At 38.4% G+C, this 24,048-nt stretch overlaps 1 protein-coding gene across 8 annotated transcripts in view; it reads left to right on the forward strand.

Annotated features, from left to right (window-relative positions):
- The window catches only part of TRIO (trio Rho guanine nucleotide exchange factor), a 255,536-nt gene that overhangs the window by 107,210 nt on the left and 124,278 nt on the right, over nt 1–24,048 (forward strand). For all 8 annotated transcript variants that reach the window (XR_009957633.1, XM_062569805.1, XM_062569806.1 and 5 more), the window contains 4 exons: nt 1,468–1,590; nt 8,558–8,749; nt 17,215–17,384; nt 18,417–18,591. Coding sequence is in view for 7 of the 8 variants with exons in the window: in XM_062569805.1 (XP_062425789.1) it covers nt 1,468–1,590; nt 8,558–8,749; nt 17,215–17,384; nt 18,417–18,591 (660 nt within the window). In the remaining variant the exon portion in view is untranslated. The remainder of the gene's footprint in view (nt 1–1,467; nt 1,591–8,557; nt 8,750–17,214; nt 17,385–18,416; nt 18,592–24,048) is intronic.

Raw genomic sequence — 24,048 nt, forward strand, 5'->3', positions numbered from 1 at the left:
GTTTGAAGATGTTAAACAGAAGAGAGTGCAAACCAAAAAAAAATTCTAACAGTTGAGATAAATGAGAAATCGCACCAGATGCTTTCACTTTCTGTACTAAAGAAAGCATAGATGTCTTCCATATGAGAATAGTATGTGGGATTACGCATTTATCAAATATAACCATAAGTAGGATGTGCAGAAGTGGCTTTTAAGTCTGGCTGCATGGAAGTAAAAAGAATTTAAGTTTTTAGTTGCACTAAATGTCAAATGTCTTCAGTATGGGGAAAAATTAAAAAAAATATATACTCAACTTTATGTATTAGAGCAAAGGACACTAGTAGATAAGGAGAGATAAGGTACAGGTTTCTGGCGGGTATACTTCAAAGTGAAACAGAAGACTCAGGGTTTAAAGAAAAAGGAATTCTGGAGGTAAGTGTTAAGTAAGGTGTTATACTTCTCTAAAGAAATAAGGTATAAAGAACATTAAGATGCATTAGAAAAATTATCCATATGGAGTTGTCTTTAATTTTGGAAAGCTTTCTTGAAACTCAGAATATCTTGCAAAGGATTAGATGCCATATGCATATTTCCTAATGAGGAAAATTAAATATTAAAATGAAAATATGGCTAAGATGTATTATTTTGGAGAGAGACCGAATGTTTTGCTTGTTCCCTCATCAGAATCTTGGGATATATGCAGTAATCCTTTGTTAACTGGCAGGAACTAATTACATGTACAACTTTTACTATTTATAAAGCCATCAGCACAGTCATTGTAGTAAAAGCTTTGATGTCCCTCGATGTCTTTAGTTCCTCACTTTTCTAGCTCTGAAACTGAGGATATGCAATTACCTCTATGTGATGTTTTGGGAAGATGTTTCTTTGGAGAATGTAAACATTGCTATTCACCTTTTAACTGTTTCAAGTCAATTATGTTGTGTCAGCTGGAAAAAAAAAGAAAAAAACCTTAGAGATATCTTCTTGACTTCTTACTGTGAAGTAGGAAAAGAGAGTTCTCCTCTTATAAAATAAAATGTCACTGTTTTATTCAACAGCATTGTTTGGGAATGTGCAAACTCCATTAGTGTTTTATTACAGAAAGCAGTCAGCTGAAGGCATAAATGGATTACAGAGACACCCTCACAAGGGGTCCAGCCACTTGGATCAGATTGCTGTCAGATTGATGAATGTGTAGAAATTATGATGTCCTTACTAGGCCTCAGAATAAACCAATCATCTTAAATCATATAATCTAGCTAGACTGAGGTGGTAAAAATGGGCCTTGATAAAATTTAATACAACTGTTAATAAGAAGATGTAATTGACATCTTTTAATGGCAGTACTGCCTTTTGATATCCATTAATCTAGTTGCTTATATGCAGTCTCTTTACAGCTCCTTAGTTTCTTGAATTGCTGTCACTTTATTGCAGCATTTGGTACATCCATTCAGAGTTTGTTTTTTGTGTCACACTTGTGTATCGTAGGTGCTGGACTGGATTGAAAACCATGGAGAAGCTTTTCTTAGCAAACATACTGGAGTGGGAAAGTCCCTGCATCGGGCTAGAGCTTTGCAGAAACGCCATGAAGACTTTGAAGAAGTTGCACAGGTAAAAGCAATCACATGCAAAAACTGTAGAACTGTCATTGAACTATATCAAAACTGCCTGCTGTGGAATGGAAGAGTTGGGCAAAAGGAGCTCCACTACAGAAAATTCAGTTCCAGGAATAATAACCTGTTGTATTTCTATCACAGGCTTTTATTTTACTTCTTCTTTGCATTTCTGTTTCAGTGAGGAAAAGACAAACTTCAGGAGTCTTACAGAGAGAGGGAGCCTTGATGCCACTGATGATGATTTCTTTTTTTTTTTTTTTTTTTTTTTTTTTTTTTTTTTTTTTTTTTAATTTTGGAAAGGATGCTGTCAAGTGTTGAACTGCAGAAGAATTAAAGTTGATCTTTTAAAGTAACTTAATCCCCTGAGCTTCAAGGATTTGAACTTTTTCAGCATGAAAGGGAGGATGGTGATGAATTGAAAGCCCTGCTTTCTGGCAACAAGCTTGGGGAACTCCACTTGGCCTATCCTCAGAGCAAATAGTCTGATTGGAAGGGGAAAAAAAATTGCTTCAAAAAAGCCAAGTGGGCTGGCAAACTGGCCAACTTAGCTTTGAGTTTTTATTTTTTTATTTAAATGCAGTTCAATGTGTGTTTGCCTGCCTGTTTCAAATCAGTGGTATCAACATTTTTTCCATAGGAAGAATCTTTATCCAGTGTTTGTGTTGAGTGGGACTGATGACAGAACAGCAAACCAAATCCCAATTTTCCATAGCTCTGAAAAAAAAAATCAAGCCTAAAGCAATAGAGGTATTGAGGAATACGGAGAGCATAACAGGGCAAAGCTGGTTTGGGCAGCAACCTTGGAAGAAGAAGATGTGGGAAAACCCTTGAGGAGGTTTGAATCTGCGCCATTAACAAGGTGCACTGATTATTCAGTCTTAATGATCAGACATCCCACAACAGCAAGTAAACATCTCTAGGGTCACTGTTCATCAAGAAAATGTTGTTAAGGTAGAATTGATAGTGTGGTCCTGCAATTAGAACAGAAGGTACATGAGTGGAAAATTATCTAAAGAAATGACAAGCAGAAGTTTAGCAGTGATGCACAGTGTGGTGGATGCATCAAAAGTGTGTTTCTGGATTGCCTATTTAGTGGATAATTAAGCTCTTAATAGATCTGTTTTTTTAAGTATGATTTTAGAGCACTGCAGTAATTGAGGAATTGAAATAGCATCAGGCAGATTCTTCAATATGAATTTCCTATAAAATTTTCCAAGATAAAAAGCTTTGTTAGTTTTATATATGTACATGCTAGATTTTCCATACACATGCCTGATGTTTCATTTTTAGCAAAATCTGTAATTTCTTCCATGTGGATGTACTTATTTTTCTGGATCAGACAAGCAAGATTCTCTTTGTGTAAGATGCTTAAGAAAATTTGAATGATCTCATACTTAATACCGTGTTATTTGAGGAAAGAAGAAAAATGCTTGGGTAATCAAAGGGAATAAAGCATGTAGAACAGCTAGTGAGGTATGAACTGTTAAAAAAGCATTATGTTAATTTACATTATAATTAAACTAGAAAGTTTTAAAGTAAATACTTAGCAAAAACTTCCTAAAACTGAACACTTACTAGAGTTTAAAATGATCTCTTCAGGGAATGCTTTGAACTTCTATTTTTGGAGATACTGAAAACTAGGTTGTTCAAAGAATTTGAATGCACTATAGGGAACCATCCTGCACTGATAGCAGAATGGACAAGATGATCTAATAAGCCTATCTCTCTTTTTTTTCTTTTTTTTCATTCTTCCTGTCTCTAACTTCTTGATTTTTGGTGACTGCCTCTGAGCAGTCTGAACCTCTGAGTTGTTTCTTTTAATTGATCTGAAAGTGTACATGAGAAGGCCCCAAAAGCCATTCACATTGTGGTTATTATAAGGAAGATCATTGAAGTTTAAGACAACAATCTGCTGTTCCTGTTAAAGCATGAATAACTTTAATCTAATCTGGTTTTTACCTACTTTTCTAGTTGGTTGGCTTTTTGTTGTTGTTGCGTGTTTTTTTTTTCCAAAGGGATGTTAAAATATCAGTGCTGAACATTTTTTTTTTTTTTTTTAAGAGAACCCTAGGCAAAATTAGCAGTTTTTAGTAAGCTCTAATCAGAAGTTGAGAGGAAGAAGCCTCTGGTAGAGTGTCAGTGGCATGGCAATGATTTATCAAATGCAGGGAGCCAATAGCAATGTTGAAGTGTTCTTGATCCTGATCTCTCCTGATCCTGATCAGGAGCTAACTCCTGATTTTGAGGGGAGCTAAACTAATTCTTTTTCCTTCTGTTTCTTCTCTCATCCTTTTTTAATGTGAACAAGAGGCCAATTTGTCAGCACTATTCAAAGAGATGTTAAAATAAGCTGTATGTAGAAGGGAATAGGTGTTCCAGAGTCAATGGACTATATGCTCATGCATTATTTAGTTTTAAATTCTTGTAAAATGAAGACTTGCCTCTCTCTTTATTTGATACTTTTTAACAGAAACACTAGACAGTCAAAATGCAGCTGACGAAGAAACTCCCTAAAACTCTAACATATTAACATAAATGCTACAAGTATCTCTTTGAGAAACTTTGACTTTCAATCACTAATGTCAAATTTAGGGTTGTATCTCCATGACCGCCTTTGTAGCCCTGAGACTAGTTAGTCAGTGTCAGGACTCCCAACTTCTTTTGACTTAACTGATTCACTTGCAGGGCACAGATTTTTAGGTTAGAAGCAGTGGATGCGAATCAGTAGCGTGGCTTTATTTCCTATGCATTTTGTATGAAATTCTAACTCAGCTTGTCCTGTTTCAGCTATTATTGGTGTCCGTTTTTTCTACAGTGGATGGCTCAAAAACATAAAAGGTCTATGGCAAGATTTAACTAATGAGATCTTTTTTTCGGCTCAGTTATTTTCTCTGTCTGCAAATGCGTCTGAATAGGGATGCAAGCATGGTCTGATTCAAGAGACATAAGAAAGAGTCTTCCAAACCTTGTTTGAATACCCCTATGATTTCCCTCCCACAAACTCTACTTGCTTCTTCAAGGCTGGAATAAAAGCTTGTAAGCTTGAACTACGTCTTCCTCGAGTGTACCCATGAAGAGCGTCAAGTTAAATCCTATGTCAGACTAGAGGTCTCTGTCTTGCAGTAGCTTGTGGTTATCACTGGATGCATAGAGAAAAGGACTGTACACTTAAAGTTACCTTATCTCCTTAGTTATCTGAGCCTATTAAATGCCTGGAACTGAAGGCTGTGTCAGAACCAATGAATTTAATAGCCATTTAAGGACTTTTCTTAATTAGACTAACTACTTTTTGAATATGTTTAGGCTTTTGGCATATATGCCAGATCCTATGGCAGGGAGTTATGCAGTTTAATTTCTCCTTAGATGAAAAGTACTTTTGCTTTTTCATTTTAAGTACGTTGCCTGATGCTTGAACTTGATAGCATCTGCTACTTTTAATGAGTAATCTGTCCTCTTCGATTTCTTCCTACTTCTAATGATTTGTATACCTCAGTTAAATCTCCCTCTGCTTGTCTCTCTCTTCCACCCTACCCACATACAGTTCACTAAGCTCATTTGTCTGAAAGTCAGTTCAAACCACCTCTCGTCTCTCTTGCTGCCCTTTATTTTTTTTTCTAGCTATGATACATCCTTTGAACTCTGCTTCAGTGTTCACTGCATAGGTTGTTCCTTTCTTTTGTCAGTAGTACTCATTTGGGCACTAATCTCTTACACTAAATTTTTGACTTTTCTGTGATGGTGACTTTGAGTGCTTTCTGAAAATATGGAGAGCCCTCCCCCCAGCATATAGCAAAGGCTTCTCAGTAGGAATACTAGGGAAGTGATGGAATACATTATTTAGGAAAGTGGTGGGCTCTCCATTACTGGGAGTAACTCTGTTATTTTATCAAAATTTTGGAGAAGCAGTCTTGTTACTGACTTTTAGGTATAGTTTATTGTACCTTGGGGCAGGGAGGAATGGACTAGAGGACTTCTTAAAGTTCCTGTCAGAATGATTCTTCTCCCCTGGCATCTGGAGAGGGTGTGATAGTGGAGAAATTCTAAAGGAGGGCTCATAAGTTTCAATACTCCATAATGAATTTGTTCTGTGAAGACTTGTCTGTCAGGTTAGGAGACAGGCCTAAGCAGCTTCAAGGGTGAACTCCTGCCCTTTCTGCCTGCCCTTTGGTATTCTAACCAATGTGACTGGCCGTATTTCAGCTTTTTCAAAACCTTCAATATCTCTTTGTTTTCCTCTGTGCATTATTTTGAAGTAAGCATAGGGTTGGGAACAGCCATAGTTAGTAGAGCGGTCATATTTGCTGCGATTTCTGTTCCAAAGAGTGGTTCGTTATCTACTTAGAGAAGTTTTTAAGCTTTGTTTCAGTTCTACTGGGAAGAGAAATTTTAATGGTAAGTCGTGTGTCTGCTGTTAAGACTTGAGAATTGCACCCCTTTCCAAAGCAGCATCTAGGTTGTGTTAACTTTCAAGTGTAGGTAGTTCACCATCCAGTTTACAGAAAGGCAAGTCTGTGCCTGGGCGTGTGTTATGTGGAAGATACTCCTGGAATTCATAAACAATGCTTCATATGTGAGATAAAGTTTTGATTAAAATGGGAAACTTCTCCTTCAGCCATCTGCAGCAAGGTGGGGCTCTCCAGATTGGTGAAGTAGTTGTTGTTAGAGGAGTGCCTTAAGGCTGTTCAGCCTTGTTGCTTGAACACATGCGAGCTGTGACTGTGGATCTCAAAACACCAAAGCACAGATCAAGCTGTGCTCTGAGCCAGCAAGTACCAAACTGATGATTTGCAGCACTGAGTAATGTGCTCCCCAAAGAAAAGGGCGGGGTTGTGTTCATCTCTGCAGGCTTTCCCAGGGAAACTAGGGAGGAGTTCTCCACCTCTCAGTGCAATTAAAAAGCTGAAGGTTAAGGAAGGGCCAATGCTTGTAGTCAAAATCAAGGAGCTGCGTGGTTTGAATTCCTTACATAATTCAATTGTAATAAATGGAGGGATAACTCTCCCGTACATGAAAGCTATACTGAGTCATGTAAGCTTGATACTGAATGTACAAAACCAGGCATTTAAAACTATCTTCTTGTTTCCTTATTAAAATACATTCTTGGAAATAGAAGTAGAAAGAACATTTCCCATTAGGTGCCATTTGCAACTGAGCAGTTCAGAGTCATTTTGTGTATGCAGACAAATTATCTTTTAAACCTCTCACCACTCTTTATTGTGAAGCTCTTGACAGATGCAAGGAGCACAAAGACAGAGAAATGAGCTGTTCTGGGCTTGTCTGGTAGTTTGCTTGAGACCCTGGAGGAGAACTTTGACTTCCTGGCCCTTAGTTGAGTTTTAGGCCAAGTTGGAATTTAACCTTTGTGGGTATTATAATGTTAATTAGAGGTGTAATACTGTGTTTATGGTAAAGAAAAAAGAAAAACATATTTTCATATGCTTATTTTATCCTGGCAAACAACCTTTTTACCTAATAGTCTTCTCCCAACCTGAATTGTATGAGGGCAGAAGGAAGAAGAGAAAAGCATAAATTACCTTGACAGAACATTTTCTTGATAGCCTGTACCACATCGTTATCAGGATGCATGATGTGGTGACATAAGCTAAGTTTCTTTAGTGTAGACTTGGCTTCAATCTTTGTCCCCTCCAGAGGTTAATGTCCTTCTGTGCTTTTGTGAGGGGTTCATTCTGAGACTCATTCTAATATATGAAAACCCAAGGTTAGAAACTAGAAATTATAGCACATCCGTGGAACCAGTCCTAGTCTAAATTAATGAAAGACCTAAAGATGCAAGCTGCAAGTTCTAAGCTTTAAGAATTGTTAAAAATCTCTCTCTTCTGTGGAACATAGATGTTTTAGAATGGGGGAAGTTTGGTGTCTGGTATGCTATTTTCTGCTGTGACTGCTCATCTGCTCTTGTTGCTTGTGTGACATATTGGAACAATATTCCACTCTGACACTCAGCCACAGTGTATTTCTGAATTTTGCTCCATTTCTGCTATTCCTGAAATGCTGATCCAGTTGACATGGGAATTTTGGATATCTCATTTCCATCAGGATGAATGGACATTTCTCCTCCTATGCTTAGTTGCTTTACACCTTTCTGCTGAATGTGTGAATATGATGCTAGGTATCTTTACCAGCAGCTAAGACATTCTCATCTCTGAAAGTACATTTTGAAAAGGCTTCTGGCCGTGGTTATTGTTCATCCAGTGTTGAAAAGCCCCAGTTTGCAAGTTATTAGGCTAATTTTTATTCTGGTTATGAATATAAAATGCTAATTTTAAGAAGGAATAAATAGGGCAAGTTCTAGGCTGTAGAAACATTCAAATAGACATAGATAAGGAGGTAAGAAATAGTTGTTCACAGTGAAATGAAAAAAGGATCTAGAAATATAATAACGTTTTTTAGCAAGATTGTATTCTATGACTCTTAAAAATAAGGAAGAAAAATAAAAATAAGGGCCTTTTTGTCCTTTAATTTTCATTAATCCTGTAGCATAACAATAGGAAGGGGTGATACTCCTTTAAAAAAGGGCCAGGATATGGAGATCTTCAGGTATTTTTTTATTTCTACTGCCTTCTAAAAGCAAAGGTAATGTATAAATTTGTGGTACTATCAAAGAGAAGCATATTGGAAGAAGACATTAGTTCACTTTTCTTTCACTATTTTGTGTTGAAACTGGTAGTAACATAAAGCTTTACCTTAGAGAAAGTAAGGCAAGAGCTGCAATCTACAAATACTCTTTTTAATGCCAGGTATGGAAGGATTTTGTCTGAGAATTAAGTTTAGTACCACTGTTGCTGCTCCATTGACATGGAAATACCACATCACCTGATTTATTGTGACTCTATTTTTTTTCATTAGATTTCCTATTGTAAGCAACAGACCACTAGCTTTAAAAAGAGATGGAGTGAATTTTCATTCATTTAATCCTGTGAAACTAACTTATTTCTCTACAGAACACGTATACCAATGCAGATAAACTTCTAGAAGCAGCTGAACAGCTGGCTCAGACCGGGGAGTGTGACCCAGAAGAAATCTATCAAGCAGCTCATCAGCTCGAGGACAGGATACAGGATTTTGTTAGGCGTGTGGAACAACGCAAGATCCTGCTGGACATGTCTGTGTCCTTTCACACCCATGTTAAAGAGGTAAAACTGATGAGAAGTCAAGGTCATGACTTTTAGCCTTAAAACCAGGTTTGTCCAACATTACTTTTATTGTGACAACTCTTCTATAGGAAGTATCAAACTCATATTGTCTAACGAGTTTTGGATTAAGACTCAAGGTGTAATTCATTGCAGGCAAGTCAGGGGAGAGTTGGTGCGTGTTTGTGATTTTGTGGATTTTGGGAGGCAGGAGGATTTGTTTGTTTTTCCCAAGCAGCTTCTACCTTTGCCATGCAAAGTTAGCATGCAGCAGCAGCAGAACTATTTAAAAAATCTATTTCTCTCAACCATCCTTCACTTTATGAAGGCTGGAGTAAATGTTAATGGGGTTCCACAGTGAGCTGGATTAGGGAACTGATATGCCAGGCAAAAAAGAATTCAGCCAAAGACACTTAATTTTCAGCCAAATTACTTTTCTACTGTGATTTAGAACACAGCTCATATATATTTATAGGCTCATGGGGGCCAATGGAATGGGCCATAACAAGAATAAGGATTTCAGTAAGGGTTATTGGCTACTGGTGGTGACACATCTTGACAATTGTAGATTATTTGTGTGTTTTCTGTTTAGAGTTTGTGTGAAATCCTTGCACTGTTCAAATTAGGTGGAGATATGAAAAGCTTTTGGGTCTTGGACTGCTAGAGTTGATGTCTTTCTGTCATTCACCCTATGTAAAGAAATGGTCTGTGTTGAGTGGAGAAATACAGGTTCAAAACACTTTCTTCACTAAAAATGTGTACAGGATAAGAGACTTTGTATTTGTGAACCTCTGGTTTATACTTGAAACAAACTCACAGGACAGTTGGCCTTTGAAGGAGGTCGAGACTGAATACTTTCTGGCTGTAGACATGAGTACATAGCTCCCCCATCAGTTTTGTGTTAGATATTTGCTGCTACTCTCCCAGAACTCTGCTTGCTTAAGTAAAATATAAATGTTATATTCTAAAAACTATCCTAAGTTATTCTTATAGGTCAACTTTTTTGCTTAACTTTTCTCAAGCACTTACTGCTGTTTCAATACCTGTTGTGAAGCAGAGGAACAATTAGCAGCTGAAATACGTTTATTATTTCTATAGATTTCATCATTATCTATTTTCCTTAGCGCTGAAAGAAGCAGCTGGAATGGTATTTAAATGGATGCATTCGACTGTAGTGATGAAAGATGGATACTGTAAAAGGAGTTACAAAGAAGGGGCTTAAAAAAAAAAAAAAAGGCAGACTGGTCTGTGAGTCATTGCTGAACAATTCTGGGATGCTGATCCAGATGTGCTGGAATGTTGCCACTGCTCCCCTAGATAATAATGTTTTCTTGAAAAAAATACTCTGTATCTTGATTTATTTCTTCTGGAAAATAGGTATTATTGTGACCCTGTAAGTGCACACAGCTGTTACCATGGCAGCCTCTTTGCAGCCTGGACTTTGGGGAAGGGTACTGTGGCTGACATATAAACATTGAAATTGCATTTGTTTCTCGGTCTTGTGGCTGACCTCTATACCTAATAAATCAGGGAAAATTAAAAAGAGTACTTATTTAAGTAAGCAAGATTAGCTTTTTATTTTATTTTATTTTATTTGCATGCTACTTAAAAATAGAGATGAGAGAATGAGGCTGGTGGTTTATATTTAGTCAACTAGTCCTTTGGTTACAGTGCAAAGAAACAGGAAGCTCAAAGCTGTCATGTGCTTTCTGTATTGTATTTGGTTTTCAAGAGTGTTATTTGTTATCAAATACGTGCGTGGAGCGCTAAGGTGGTATCAGAAAGCCAGATGGAAGATAAAAATGCCCTAAACCTGAAAGTCATCCCTTCTTTGTTGGCAGGAGAATTGCACGTCTCCTGCAGGATGTGAGAATTCGCTGCATGGATTAGTGCATACCTTTAAGCAAGTAATCCTTCTGCTATATGGTTAAGAAATTAATGTGTCTGTTTAGACAATGAAGAGAGAAAGAGAGAAGTGCAAAGTAGTAGGCAAAAGAATTGATTATCAAAGTCCTGAGACAAGTTTGTTGTTTAAAAAAAAAAATCAAATGTTTCACTCTTCAGCTGTTCAGGGTGAATTTTATTTCTTTAAAATTTGGGGTTTTTTTGTTTTTTCTGGACTAAAAATGGGCATGGAAAAATAAAACTGTGTGTGTTTGTGTGACAACTGAGTGGAGTGGATGCCACAAAGCCAAAAACATTAGTAATCTGACTTGTTGGCTGTTTAAGGACCTCCAAGTCTAGCTCTGAGATCCATCCTCTCTCTTGATTTTTTGAAATAGGTTTTTTTGTTTTGTTTTTCCCATTGAATAAATGTTCTTGTGCTGGATAAAAGCATTCCAGTATTCCTTTTCCCTTGTAGCCTTATGACTTTTTTACTTAGAATTTGCCTGCAACTTTGAGTTTCACTGGGAAGCACCAGCCCTGCAGTACCTGCACAGTACTGTTGCACTGCTCACACTTAGTACTTCAGTGCAGCTTCTGCTTTCAGAAGCAACCCACTTGCCACAAAAGCAGTAGATCCATGTGACATCTCCCGGAAATAAGACTTCTATTATACCTGCACAGAAACCTGTGTGGTGAGTGTTTGGCAGCCCGCAGAGATGCACACTGGAAGTGCTGACCATCTGTGACGTTTCCAGAAGATCTGTAGTGATGTTATAGGTACACCCTGGTAGAGCTCCTGCTCCTTAGAAACATCAGAAAACAACACAGAAGTTCTCAGGTTCCTCATGGACCAACCTCAGTAGACCAAATTTCTCACAAAGAAAAAAGTTCCTGTTCAGGAAAACCTTAACAGGGAAGCCAGAAATATGATGTTAGGTAATAGTATCACCATTACTCATTTTGCTCATTGGAGATCCAAGCGTATCAGTAGTTTGCTATATAAAAATTTTGGTTCCATGATGCTGTGTTAATGTTAGCTTGTAACATTGTGAATATTGATTTTTAGCTCCCATGCAAACAGTGAGACATTTCAGTTGGTAAGCCAAATTTTTCATCAAGCAAAGTAGCTGAAGTTAAGCTTGCCTGTTGGCATGCTTTAAAGTATGTGGGATCATAAATATCCCCATCCAAATCTTGGTGTATTGGAAGTACTGTGTCCTGGCATGCTCCCAACCTGAGGATGGAAAAATACAACTGATCATCCAGAATTGAGAATTGTTGGCCATCACAAAGCAATCCCTTGTGGCTTTTGTGCCTGTGGCATTTAATAATATGGGAAGGAAGAAGGTGAAATCTAATTTTGCACTAGATGTCTTACACAGGTAAAAGATAATTTTTCCCCAGTACATAGATATCATAGAAGTTTGTGCACAAAAAGTAGCAGCAAAAGCCCTGGTAGTCCATGCTGTGAAGTCTTTCACCAGGTGGAGTTGAATTGAGTTTGGGGGGATTCAAATTCTTCCATGTATATATGTGTGTGTGTGTATGCGTAGATAGATATATATGCTGTGAATGAGTAGATACATATGAAATTAAATGGCATACATATATGTATGCAATTTATGGCTCCCTCAGCATGTGTTCCCAGAGTGGGAAGACCAAAATTATGGCCAAGCCAGGTGTTTGTAGTAGTGCCAAAGTACAGCAAATGGATATTTTCTGAATTGAAATAAAATGTGGGAATACAGATCAGAGCTGAATGTATGTGGAAGAGAATGATCCCTTAAGAGCATGTTGACTTTTTGCATATAACCTTCTTGTATTCTGACAAGTTAATTATAAAGTAGCTCAGAGTACTTTTTCTGAATACACCTATGCATGATGGTGTTACTAGAAGATGCCTTTGCCTGTAAACTATGCTGTTGTGTCCAGATATTTTCTTGTTTGTGTAAGAAGTGAGACAAACATTAACTGAATGCTGGTGGTCACTGTTGTTTTAGGAAGAAGCTTGGTACTGCTTTCAGGATGATTTTGTTCTGAAATTCACTCAACTATACTTGTAAAACAGGTAGAGCTATCTGAAGCTCTTTTAAGGTAATTAGATCTAATTAAAAAAAATATGCATGCATTTAGTGTCTTAAACGTCACTGAAAGACCCTGGAAAACAAACTCCTGAGGCTTTAACATCTCAACTTTTTGGTATTAATAAGGTGCGGATTTTATCTGCTGCATGTCCAGAAAGCCAAAGCTTACAGCTGCACACTCACACACACCCTCTCTGCCCAAATATACCTTTTAGGGAATACTCTTGTGACATTTAGTCTTGTACAAATAACAGCTCCTTAAGTAATGGTGCCTGGAGTGGTACATATACTGTAAAGCTGTGCTGGGGGGAGGCAGGGAGGGAAAAGGGAATTGGTTTTCAAATACAGAAGTTCCATGCCTTTCTCTGTCTTAACACACTGAAAAGGCTAACTGCAGATCCAAAAAGCTGGTAGCCTAAAAAATTAAAAATACAAATAAGTGTGAAAGAGACTGACAGATGTTTCACCTTAAAAAAAAAAGGGGGGGGGAAGATGTTTAGTAAAATGTGGTTGGTCTCTGATTATACCCTGTAAAATACCTTAAGACCAATATTGAAGGCTTATTTAGCTGCAGTCTTTCAGGAGATTGCAGAGATGGGACTTAAATGGATGGAGGCCCATGATGGAAATACTGAGACTTCCAGGATGTGGCAGACAATTAAGCGAATACTATCTCAGTGACTAATGGCATGCTCCCAAGAACTTGGGAAAGAGGTAGCACAGGATGCAGGCTCATTCAAGCAGATGTTTCTTAGGCTGTGCCTATATTTAGATCAAGAAAAAATATGTTCAGTGAAACATTTGCCTGTCAGGGATTTGGTATTTGAATTCCCCATGTATTTTTAATTCTGCTAAGATGTGGAGAGCAGAGGAAAGGCCTCATTCAGTGACTGGATGTAGTTGCTTTCGCAGTTCTCTCCCCCCACTGTGCATTAGATTTCTCAGTGCCACTGGGTAAGCTGGGAAAGACTTAGCTCTTCCTAAGGTCGGAGAACTCTGTGGTAGGTTTGTCTTCATGCTCTGTCTTTAACAGAGTAATAAAAAGACATGACTGGAAGTTGCTTAAAAAAATCACACTGAAAGAAAGTTAATAGCTTTTCAGTGACAAGGTTTTCAGTAGATTCTGGTTGCTAGCTCTGTTTTCTTAAGTGATGTGTTACCTCAAAGAAATGAACTAAAAAAATCTTTACTTCTGTCCTGATGAACATATGTGGGGGTACACTCATCTCTTGTTGATTTTCCCACAATGAGCTTTTTAGTTTCTTCTGGCTTTGCTAGGCAAGTAAGTAGGCTTTGCTATACAAATACATAGTTTTGTAGTAAGAAGCATAGTCAATTAAGTAATTTACATTGTAAGCAGTGCTAATTCTGGACTTGAAACTTTGTGCAAGACACCTGGCTATGGGAGGTGTGCCTAAGCTCTTCTGAGCAGATTGCACAAACGTGCATCCAGCTCTCGTAACCTGGCAGTTGTGCTTCTCTGTGGCTTTATGCTACTTTTTGCATACAGACTGCATCACTTGGAGATTATTTTGAGGGGAAGCTATTTGTCAGAAACTTACTTAGTGGGAAAACATAAAAAACTTACTTGATAACATATTAGAAAGAATAACTATTGGTATGGAAGCATCACAAAGCTGTTCAGTCACTTCAGAAATGACTTAAACTGTTCCTCTTTCACTAGCCTATGAGTCACAGCTGGACGAGTAAGGCATATTAATTACTGTCATTGTTCCTCTACATGTTCACAAAATGCTTTTCCTGCCCAAACAGAGGGTGACTCAGCTAACGAACTAGCAAATGCAGTATCCTTCTGAGCCCCTTGGTGTATCCTGGGGACAAGATACCACATTTACAGTCATGCTGATTCTCTCCCAAGGAGCCAGCTCACTGTTTTTGGCAGTCCTCATGACCCTCTGCTGTGCCAGTGTCCACATCCTTCTGCTTTAGGTAGTGATGCTGGGGACCAGCTCTGTGGCGTGAAAAGTCTGCTTGTTCTTTGTTGGCTCTGTCACTGGTACCCAGGGTGAGCTTGAAGGGAGATATTCACATGGGCAGTACATCAACGGCCCAGCAGTGCCAAGCTTCATTGATCCTGCCAGATCCTCTGCACCCCAGTGCAGAAGTGAATGAAGCACACGTGAGGAGTTAGTACCCCAGAGGCATGGTGTCCCTCGCACGGGGGCAGCGGGAGGCTCAGCTGCAGATGAGCTGTGAGAAAAATTTGGAGATGTTCTCAGACCTTCCTGGAGTTGCAGTGCTTTTAAGGGAGCCAAGGGGCAAACTTAATATAGTCCAAGAGGCTCAAAATGGCTTCAGTTCCAGTTTGTCTGTGATAAATGTCTCTCTGAAAATTAGGCTGCTTATAAGCTAGTTTAAATAGTGCAGTAGGCGTGAGGTAGAGCTTTTCCAGTTAGCACTGAAATAATTAAATCTACAGTCAACAGCAAAGTGTTACTCTCTCTTTAATTAATCTAATTGCGGAATTGTAAGTTGCACTAATTTTGTATACAAACCAGCTCACTGGGAAGGTCTCTAAGTGTCCTATTTTTCTGGTTCAGACATATGCTTCGTAAATTGGGAGGGGAGAAAAACGTATCTTTTGTCTACCTGAATAAAGTTTTCTGTTTGTATTGTCAAGCTACTTGATCTGATTCATTTATTTTGAAATGAAATTTATACTCCTAAGTAAGCATTTGGGGAAGGGGAGATGGGGGGACAATTGGATGCTGCAGTAGGTTGTATTGGAATGAATACTGCTGAGTGCTTTTGGCACACATAGTAAGTTTTATTGATGCATGCTCCTTTTATTAAGACAGACTGCTGTGATTTGAGATTGTAATGTGTATGAATATGGAATTGCATTCGGATATGTGACAGTCATCCTCTTTGAAGAGTATGTGTAGTCAAAAGAATATAGTGCATATGAATAGGCAGTTCCGTTTTCTTTTTTTAGCAACATACTTTGTAGAAAGCAGTTTTGTTAAATCCCCCCCCTTTTTTTTGATTTGTGAAAATTGAGCCTGTAGCTTGCTACTCTCAAAACCTCTGTAAGATGTGTGTAAGGCTCTAAAATGTAAAAGAACAAGCACTTGATTTAAAAATAAAGCTTTAATAGAAGTGATTATTCAGAACTTAGACTGTTGAATTTTCTATTTTAATATAGTGGCATTGGTAGTTAGTAAGTCTTCATGAGCAAAATGCTATACGGACAACAGCATGAGGTAGATATTTGTATAGAAAATGTTAAGTAAACAAATGAAGAAAACATTTGTTTTGCTATCTTTGAAATTAAGCTGGTTTGCTTTCTGTCTATATTTTAACTATATTAACATTTTAATCAGATTCAAGATTAATGAAGCCTGTTTATATTTTTAAAATGTATAAAGGCAGAGATTAAAATGTAGTCAAAAGATCTTAACGCTTTCAATCAAAACAGTTATCTTTCAGGATAAAAAAAATTAATCGTTGTTTTTGGAATCACTTACAGAATTTGAGAAGCGATGATAAAAGAGCGTTATGATTTGAAGGCTTCCTGAGAGAATAGCTATTGCATTGCACAGCAGGCACTCACAGGGATACCACAGGAGGCAGGCATGCTCTCTCGAGCAGTGTTTTTATCTTTGCCCTGTAGATGCCTGATAGTTCGTTGGTTAAAATTTTCCACAGAGAGCTTAGGACGTAACAGCTTCCCTCATAAAATTGTGGAAAAGACCAGAGTCTGATTCAAGTGACCACAAATAATACTTAGCCAACATATACCTAGGGAATTTTCCATATGCTACAACATGTGAGTAGCTCTGTACAAGGGCACATGCATATGTTAAGGGGGGGGGAAAGCGTGAAGAAATTGGAATTAACTGGCTTAACTACTTGATTTTTGCTGTCACACTGGTAAATTGAAGTGAACAGGGTAATCGTTGTAGAGGTAGAGATCGTATTAGAACTTGTTTGTTTTTTTTACATTTGATTTCTCTCTGTAGAGGTAAGGAGATGCAGGAATTTTGTTTTCTGAAGTGTCCTTTTCTTTTCTCTCTTTTTGAAGGCCACTGAAAAGTGTCATGTTATCTGTGTGCATGTGTCAGCCTGACAGTGCAAATGTAATGGTGGCCACAATACATCTCCCTTCCTTCCTTCCTTCCTTCCTTCTCTTGGGGAGGGTTCCCATAGCATTTCCCTGCCGGTGCCTCTCTCGCCGTGCTGCAGATGGTATTTGCACTACGAACGCGCTGCTACTCCCTCACAGACACTCAGGACTGTACAAGGAAAATGGGGAAGAAAGGGTGACTTAGCAACACAGATAAAGCTTTCCTGGTATTTCAAACAAATGAAAACCTTAGTTTGAACAAAGCCTCCTTTTTATTGAGGTGAAGATGGGATTTTCCTATGAAGAGAAACAAATCCTGTTTTCCCCTCTGTTTTTTCCTGTCCAGGGAGACTGATTTGGAGTAGTGTCTGCCTGATCCTGGTGCTTACATTTCTTTTTTCCTCCTTTAGCTGTGGACATGGCTTGAAGAGTTGCAGAAAGAGCTGCTTGATGATGTCTATGCTGAGTCCGTGGAGGCTGTCCAAGACCTGATTAAACGTTTTGGTCAACAGCAGCAGACCACTCTGCAGGTTACAGTCAATGTCATAAAAGAAGGTGAAGATCTCATACAGCAACTGAGGTAACATGCGTTTGAATCCAGATAACATATATTTTGAGATTTTTACTGTTTGGAAAACATCAGGCCTATTTTTGTTTGAATCTCTTCTGGCACATCTCTAATATTCTGCAAGTCTCTTCCTATTCTGAGGGTAACGATGACGACTAAAAGATGTGAACTATAAATAAATTCTATAAATATTAGGACTACATTTATATTTCGTTCAGTACTGATTGTCTATGTCTGTTCACAGGAAGCTCAGCTCATAAACACTACCTTCACCAGAAGGAGATTTTGTTTACATAAGCTACCTTTGTAGTAGAAGCAATCATATGTCTTTGTAGACTTGCAGGGCTCCACAGTGCTTAAATCCTAAGCAGTGGCCCTTTTATAAAGTGATACTTGAAATTGTTTTGCACACTGATTTGTAAATTTTATCCAGCAAAGACCATTAGTTTGCAGTTCATTTTATTCAATAACAATCATTATAAATTTGGGGACTTTCTGCTCTAGTACATGCCCCATTTGCTGCAGGAGTTGATATCATCCTATCTGAATTTATGGTTTTAATATTAAAGTAAATGATCAGGGATTTTTTCTTTTTTTCCTCTCCAATTTCTAACTTTGATTTTTCATTACCAGGAAGCTTCAGTGGAGTAAATAGTTATCATATTCCACTTCATTTTCACAATAAAAGGATTTGTTCCTGATTTTAAATTTTATTTCTCCTGTAAGCCAAAGGTCCTTAAATGTTGAATTAATCAAAAAATGAAATGAACTTAATTTCTTAAAGTTCTTTCAACTATTAAAACTTAATTTGGATGTTGTCTTAACAGAAATTCTACTAACAAAGATGTACAAACTTAGCCTTCATATAATGTGACTTGCACTAACCCTTATCTAGAAAAAAAAGTCTTGTATTTCATGGTCATGTATAGAATCTAAACAGTGTTGACTATTGACTATTTAGTTTTTTTTTTAAATAAGAATCTAAACTGTGCTGCTTTTTTTTAAAAAAAAATACTCTTTCCCCTCTCTCTCTGCTTTGAATAGGGATTCTGCCATTTCTAGTAACAAGACCCCCCATAACAGCTCGATCAATCACATAGAGACAGTCCTACAGCAGCTGGATGAGGCCCAGTCTCAGATGGAGGAGCTCTTTCAAGAACGCAAGATCAAGCTTGAGCTGTTCCTGCAGCTCCGCATCTTTGAAAGGGACGCAATAGATGTGAGTATCTGTTTTGAGTTCCACAGCACTAACTGCTCCTGCTGTCATTGTGTGGGAACATTTATAGCAGGACGATTGTGTAGTTGCATTGACAAGTGGCTCAACTGAGTGGTGGGCTTCGTTCTCATCTGAACTTTCTGATTTTCTTTTTGTCTTGCTTTATTTTCTGAAAGTCTCAGCAGAGCACAGAGCTGGGTTCTTTGATATTAATTGGATCCCAGTGCGCGTTTGAGCAAGCGTCTTGTGTGTTGTCATGTAAAATCATATGTGCTAGTTGCTTCATCTGGCAAGTATGATTTGAATATCAAGCTGCCTTGATATTATAACTGGTAAACTTAAGGTAAATACGAATGATAAGACTTGTGCAAGATGCCTTAGTATGAAAACTCCAAACTGTTGCTTTGTCATAATCTCTCTTCCCTTTCTTTTCCATATTGGCAGCCCTTTTTTCACTTGACAACTACAAGTAGTGTTTGGAATTCTATTTTAATCTTTGGGAATGCTGTTAAGGACTGTGTCCCCCCCCCCACCCTGCTTCAGTAAGACTTTCTCAGCTCTAAAAATAATGCAAGCAGTTGTAGTTGGTGTGTGATCACTACCCTGCAAAATTTCAAGCTGTTTTGAGACTGTCCAAATTTTGGAGCATGGTTATAGCAGTATCAGATGATTATGTATAGAAACATGCATGCAAACAGACATGAAACTACATGCGTACCTTATGTTGGCAGAATTGCATTATAAAGTTTCAGCTAAGTTGATTATATAATCTTTGTAAAACCACTAGCACTGCACACAGTGACTAAAATTGAGTTGTTACTTTCAGAGCTTCAGTGGTATCTATTGGTGCGTGATCCTGTCTGACTATATAAGAGTTTACCTCGGCGCTGTGAAAACCAGGAGTTGCAGCCCTAACTTTACCCCTTCCCTGGCAGATAGGAAAAGCTGTAACAGTTGATTAAGTAGGAATGGAGCAAGGATGAAGAGGCAACCAGTGGAAGTGATAGCTCTTCAGGTGTTTTCTTAAAATAAAGCTTAAATTTCGTAGCTGGATGCTGGTTTAGTCTAGTAGATTGTCAGGTGCAATGCGAGAATAGGCAGATGTAGTTTCTTGATCTGTGCCCACAGAGGAAGTGAGACTATACACTGCACAATAACAGTAACATTAGTGTAAGGGAAGACTATGAAGGTTCTCTTTTGCAGTTCACACTGCGGAGATGAAACTAGTCTGCAGGGACTTTACTACTTCAGTTATGTGAGAGCAGCTGTCTTGAACATGCAAAGGAAAGGCTGGACCCACTTGGTAGAACAGTGATTATGATAAAAGAGATTCCTTGTTACAAGATTGTCAGGAGTTTTACCATCTAATAGACATGGTCTCCAGTGCTTGATGGGATCTGTGTGATGTTCTTGGGTGGAATGCTAAACCGGAGAGAGTGGAGAGGGAGGAGCAAGGGTTGGTGAGAAAATTAAAGGCAGAAATAGGTTCAAAGTTTCAGTGAAGTTCACTTTTAGGTGACTGCTCTCTGCTGTAAGTGACCTAAACTAGAATTTTACAATAGCAAAAGGTCAGTGGCAGACAAAATCCTGCTTTGCAGGTGTGCTCTTGTCCTTCAGTGCAGTATAGCGTCTGTGTAGATAGCAATACTGCTATGTATATTTTGGTGATGCCTATAGGATTTTACAGTAGAAAGCTGTATATCCTAACTTGATAGTTCTTGCTTTTTCTAAAGCTGAAACATGGCATGCTTTACATTTTGGCAAGTACAATGTAAGGTAATGCACGAATTATTGTGTTGAAAGAGTTGGTGCATCTTAAGTGGCGTGGAAAAAAAATACGCTTATTTAAGATTACCAGGGAGCCCTCCAGGGAAGAAGTTGGGTTGCAATGACCTGGCTAAAGAGTCTTCAGCAAAACGTTGGTTGTCCTGCTGTCTCTGTACCCTGTGCTGTTTCTCTACTTCCCCAGCAAAGCCTAGTTCTCCTCTCCCTGAAGGCAGACATCTGTTTGGAAACTTCCCAGAAGAAAATGCAGAGAGTAGTTCCAGGTTAGTTATTTTAAAACAGAAGCTCAGATGAAGTAACGTGAAAGTGAGGAGGAACCAATGTTTTCATACTAACTAGAAACTTTCAGGCCTTATTTTGACCTTCTACTTGTCACAGATTTTGTGCAACTGGCCCAGTCAGTTAAGACTTGCCTGTAGAGGCAGTTTGTTCAGGGTAGCATCCTGTGGGTACAGTTTTTGGAAGGCTTTTCTTAGTGCATGCAAAATAACACAAACTAAAATGCAGTTTTATCTAAAAAAAGATAGTCTGGAATCCTGCGGCTGTGCTCCTGGGTCCAATGGTGAGGTTTGCCACCAGAGTTAGTCTTCCTCCTCTGGTCCCTTTTCTTCCCTGGACTTATCAAATACTCTTTTAGTTTCTTTTAGTTGCTGACTTCTGTCTTGCAACTGTTCAGATTCTGCTGCTTCTCTGATGTTGCTCTAGCTACAGCGCTATCCCCTTGGCAAATAAGCTTGACCCTCTCTATCCTTAGTAAGCTTGGAAGTACCACTGCTCTGAGGTACTTGGACTGTGTTATGAATGCCTGTACTAACTGAAGGCAAAGCAAAGGAGCAGATAATGTCCATGAAGAGTCCCTTCTTAGAGTAGACAAGTATTTGCAGCATGGAGAAGCTATACATGGGCCTAGACAGCAGAAAAGCAGCCTACAATATGTGCTTTCCGGGATATGTGAATTGTTGCACCTATGTCTGTTTCTGCATGTCCATGACTTAAATACCTCTAGGCCTATGTCAGGGCTCCCAACAAAGCATACGACACACATTTCAAGCCACAGCTTTATCTCTACTCTATTTTTGGATCATGCTTACAGGATGCCTGTTCAGTTATCCAGCTGAAAGGCAAGGATGCAAAATGCTGGGTCACAGACCTCACTCTTTTTCCCTTCCTTCCTTTTCCTTTCTTCCCCAGTACATAGTTTTCCAGGTCCTGGTTAGCATTAGGTCCTTCTGAAGAGAGAGCTGTGTTTCCTGATTTTTTCCCAGTCAGCGTGAAAGAGTCTACACCCCTTCAGTGTAGTACCCTGCCTGATTTCCTGTCACTGTCCCCTAGGTTTTAACAAATGTAAAGGTATGTCAGGCAGCTCGTACTGCGCACTGGGAACTTCTTGATCAGATGATACGGTAAGTGGTTTCCCTGTGTTTATGCTAGGGTATCCATTTCCTGAAGAACAGAATTAATTCGTGATTCAGTTACTCTAATCGTCTACGAGTCATTCATCTTTGTTCTGTTTAGTTAATGCTAATTGTCATGACAAAATTTTAAAAGCAAAATTGGAGCTTGCTCTAAAAGCGTATCTTGCAAAGCAGAAATTTCTAAGGAAGCCCTGAAAAATATGGGCAGAAAGCACTTAATGCACTTCTTTTTTTCTTTTCTTTTCTTTTTCTTTTTTTTAACTACCATCAATACCTTCAGATTTGCACTGCAGGATCCTAATGGCTGAAATAGGTCACCTTGAGCCACCCAATTACTGCTGGAAAAGTGTGTAACAATTTCTAATATTGTTAAGATACTCAGCTATGAGGTGTACTAGGGCTTCCTCTCTTTCGAAAGAGTATAGGACTAGCCATGACGTGATTTATTTATATCATGGATTTTCTCGTGCTTTTAAAGAGGACAGGGAATGCCATGTACTTACACTGCGTGTTTCAGACTAACTCAGAGAATGTGTAAGCTGTGATCTTAACCTCAGGCTTGCAAAAAATAGTGTGGAAACAAGTTACACTTCTTAAAATGCTGTTCTTTGGGGGCAATATCACTGAAAACTCCCGACTGAAGTGACACAGTGCCGACCTTTTAAAACTACCTGTCATTTGTGTCAGGCACAGTGAATCCCAGAATAGTATGAGAGGATGTAGTGACTGCAGTCTAATTAAAGTCAATCATTCCATTAATATAAAAGTGCTTAAGCTTAACCACAATACTTTACTGCTGTGATTGGCCTTTGATGTTTATTACTTTATTTTCACTCAGTTTGACAGTAAGGCAGGTAAGCTGCTGGGTTCTTGGAACAGGGGGGCATTGGTTTTGTTTTAAAAACGGTAGCACAATGTGCCATGTTAAACCAAAGCCAGGTTTTAATGATATTTGGACTCGAAAAGATAGCAGAGTTCACGATCTTCTTTAACATTCATATTTCTCTGATCAAGTCTAACTGTAATTATTTTTAAAGGATAATTTAAGAATATTGTCTGAACTAGTTGACAATGAGATGGTAAACCCGATGGCTGAGAATTTTCCATAATACAATGGATGATTAGAGGAAGCAAATCTTAGACTGTCTTTGCTGTTTTTAGTAACAAATGAACGTTCATTCATTCCCAGACTGAGAGTTACCAGAAAACATATTCACGCTAATGATCTTTGTGGTTATCAAGCTGCCTCTAGTGAAAAATAACAGCACCGTCACTGAGTGGCTTGTTATGTAGTTTGAAGTGCTATGCTGTGTAACGTGTCTTAGAATTCAGACTCATTAAGCTGGATAGAAATTAGTATATGCTCATGAAAATAGAAAAACAATCCCATTTTACAGACAAAGCTATGGCAATGCGTGGTTTTTCCAGTAATAAGAAATCTCGCTCTCCTTTACCCTCCAGTGTATTTCAAGGGGTAGCTCACTCGCTTTACTGTGCGATAAGAAACTAAATATCTAAAAGCGTATCCCAAAGCAGATGTGTTAGAGGAAGAGTTTTGGAGCTTCTGAAGACGAGCTGGGAAGAGATCTGAGGCATGCAAGAGCAGGAAAGTGGATTAGCAGGAACAGAGTGATTTCTCAGGCTGAAGTTTATAAAACACTTCAGATTAGCTGAAAGGAGATGAAGAACAGAGGGAAGGTGATGAGACATTTTGGAAATGGACCGAGTTAAAGGAATATAAACAGAAATTGTGAGGGATTTTTGGGGGCAAGGGGAGTTTGTGTACATGTTTGGGAAGGACACCACTCATAAGGCATGACTAGGTTTTGTACATGATGTTCAGAGCACACACAGCAGAGACTGAAGAAACTGTGAGCAGTGGATAAAAGCCTTGGCCTGTTTATTTTCCTGTATCCCCTGACCATCAGTTTTTGTTTTCAGTGTTACCTCTGAAACATGAATTTCTTCCCATTTTCACTTGGATAGGGGTTGGATGATCAGGATTAGGGATTGCAAATGTGTTTGCTAATTATTTGGCATCTCCCCTCATGGCATGATGCAAAACATGAATACTTGTTGAATCCAGTAAGATTTTTGTAAATCATCTTTAAAACAAAGTTGCTCACTGATGCCACAGTTTTAAAATAATTGCTTAGAGTCCAGTTTTTATGGCCTCGGGTAAGCAGAATGAGAAGAGAGATTGTAGCCAACTATAGAAACTTTATACAGATGATTTAATCTTACTTTATCTTCAATTCTA

This window comes from Rhea pennata, chromosome 2, assembly GCF_028389875.1.
Source record: "Rhea pennata isolate bPtePen1 chromosome 2, bPtePen1.pri, whole genome shotgun sequence".
Taxonomy (NCBI): domain Eukaryota; kingdom Metazoa; phylum Chordata; class Aves; order Rheiformes; family Rheidae; genus Rhea; species Rhea pennata.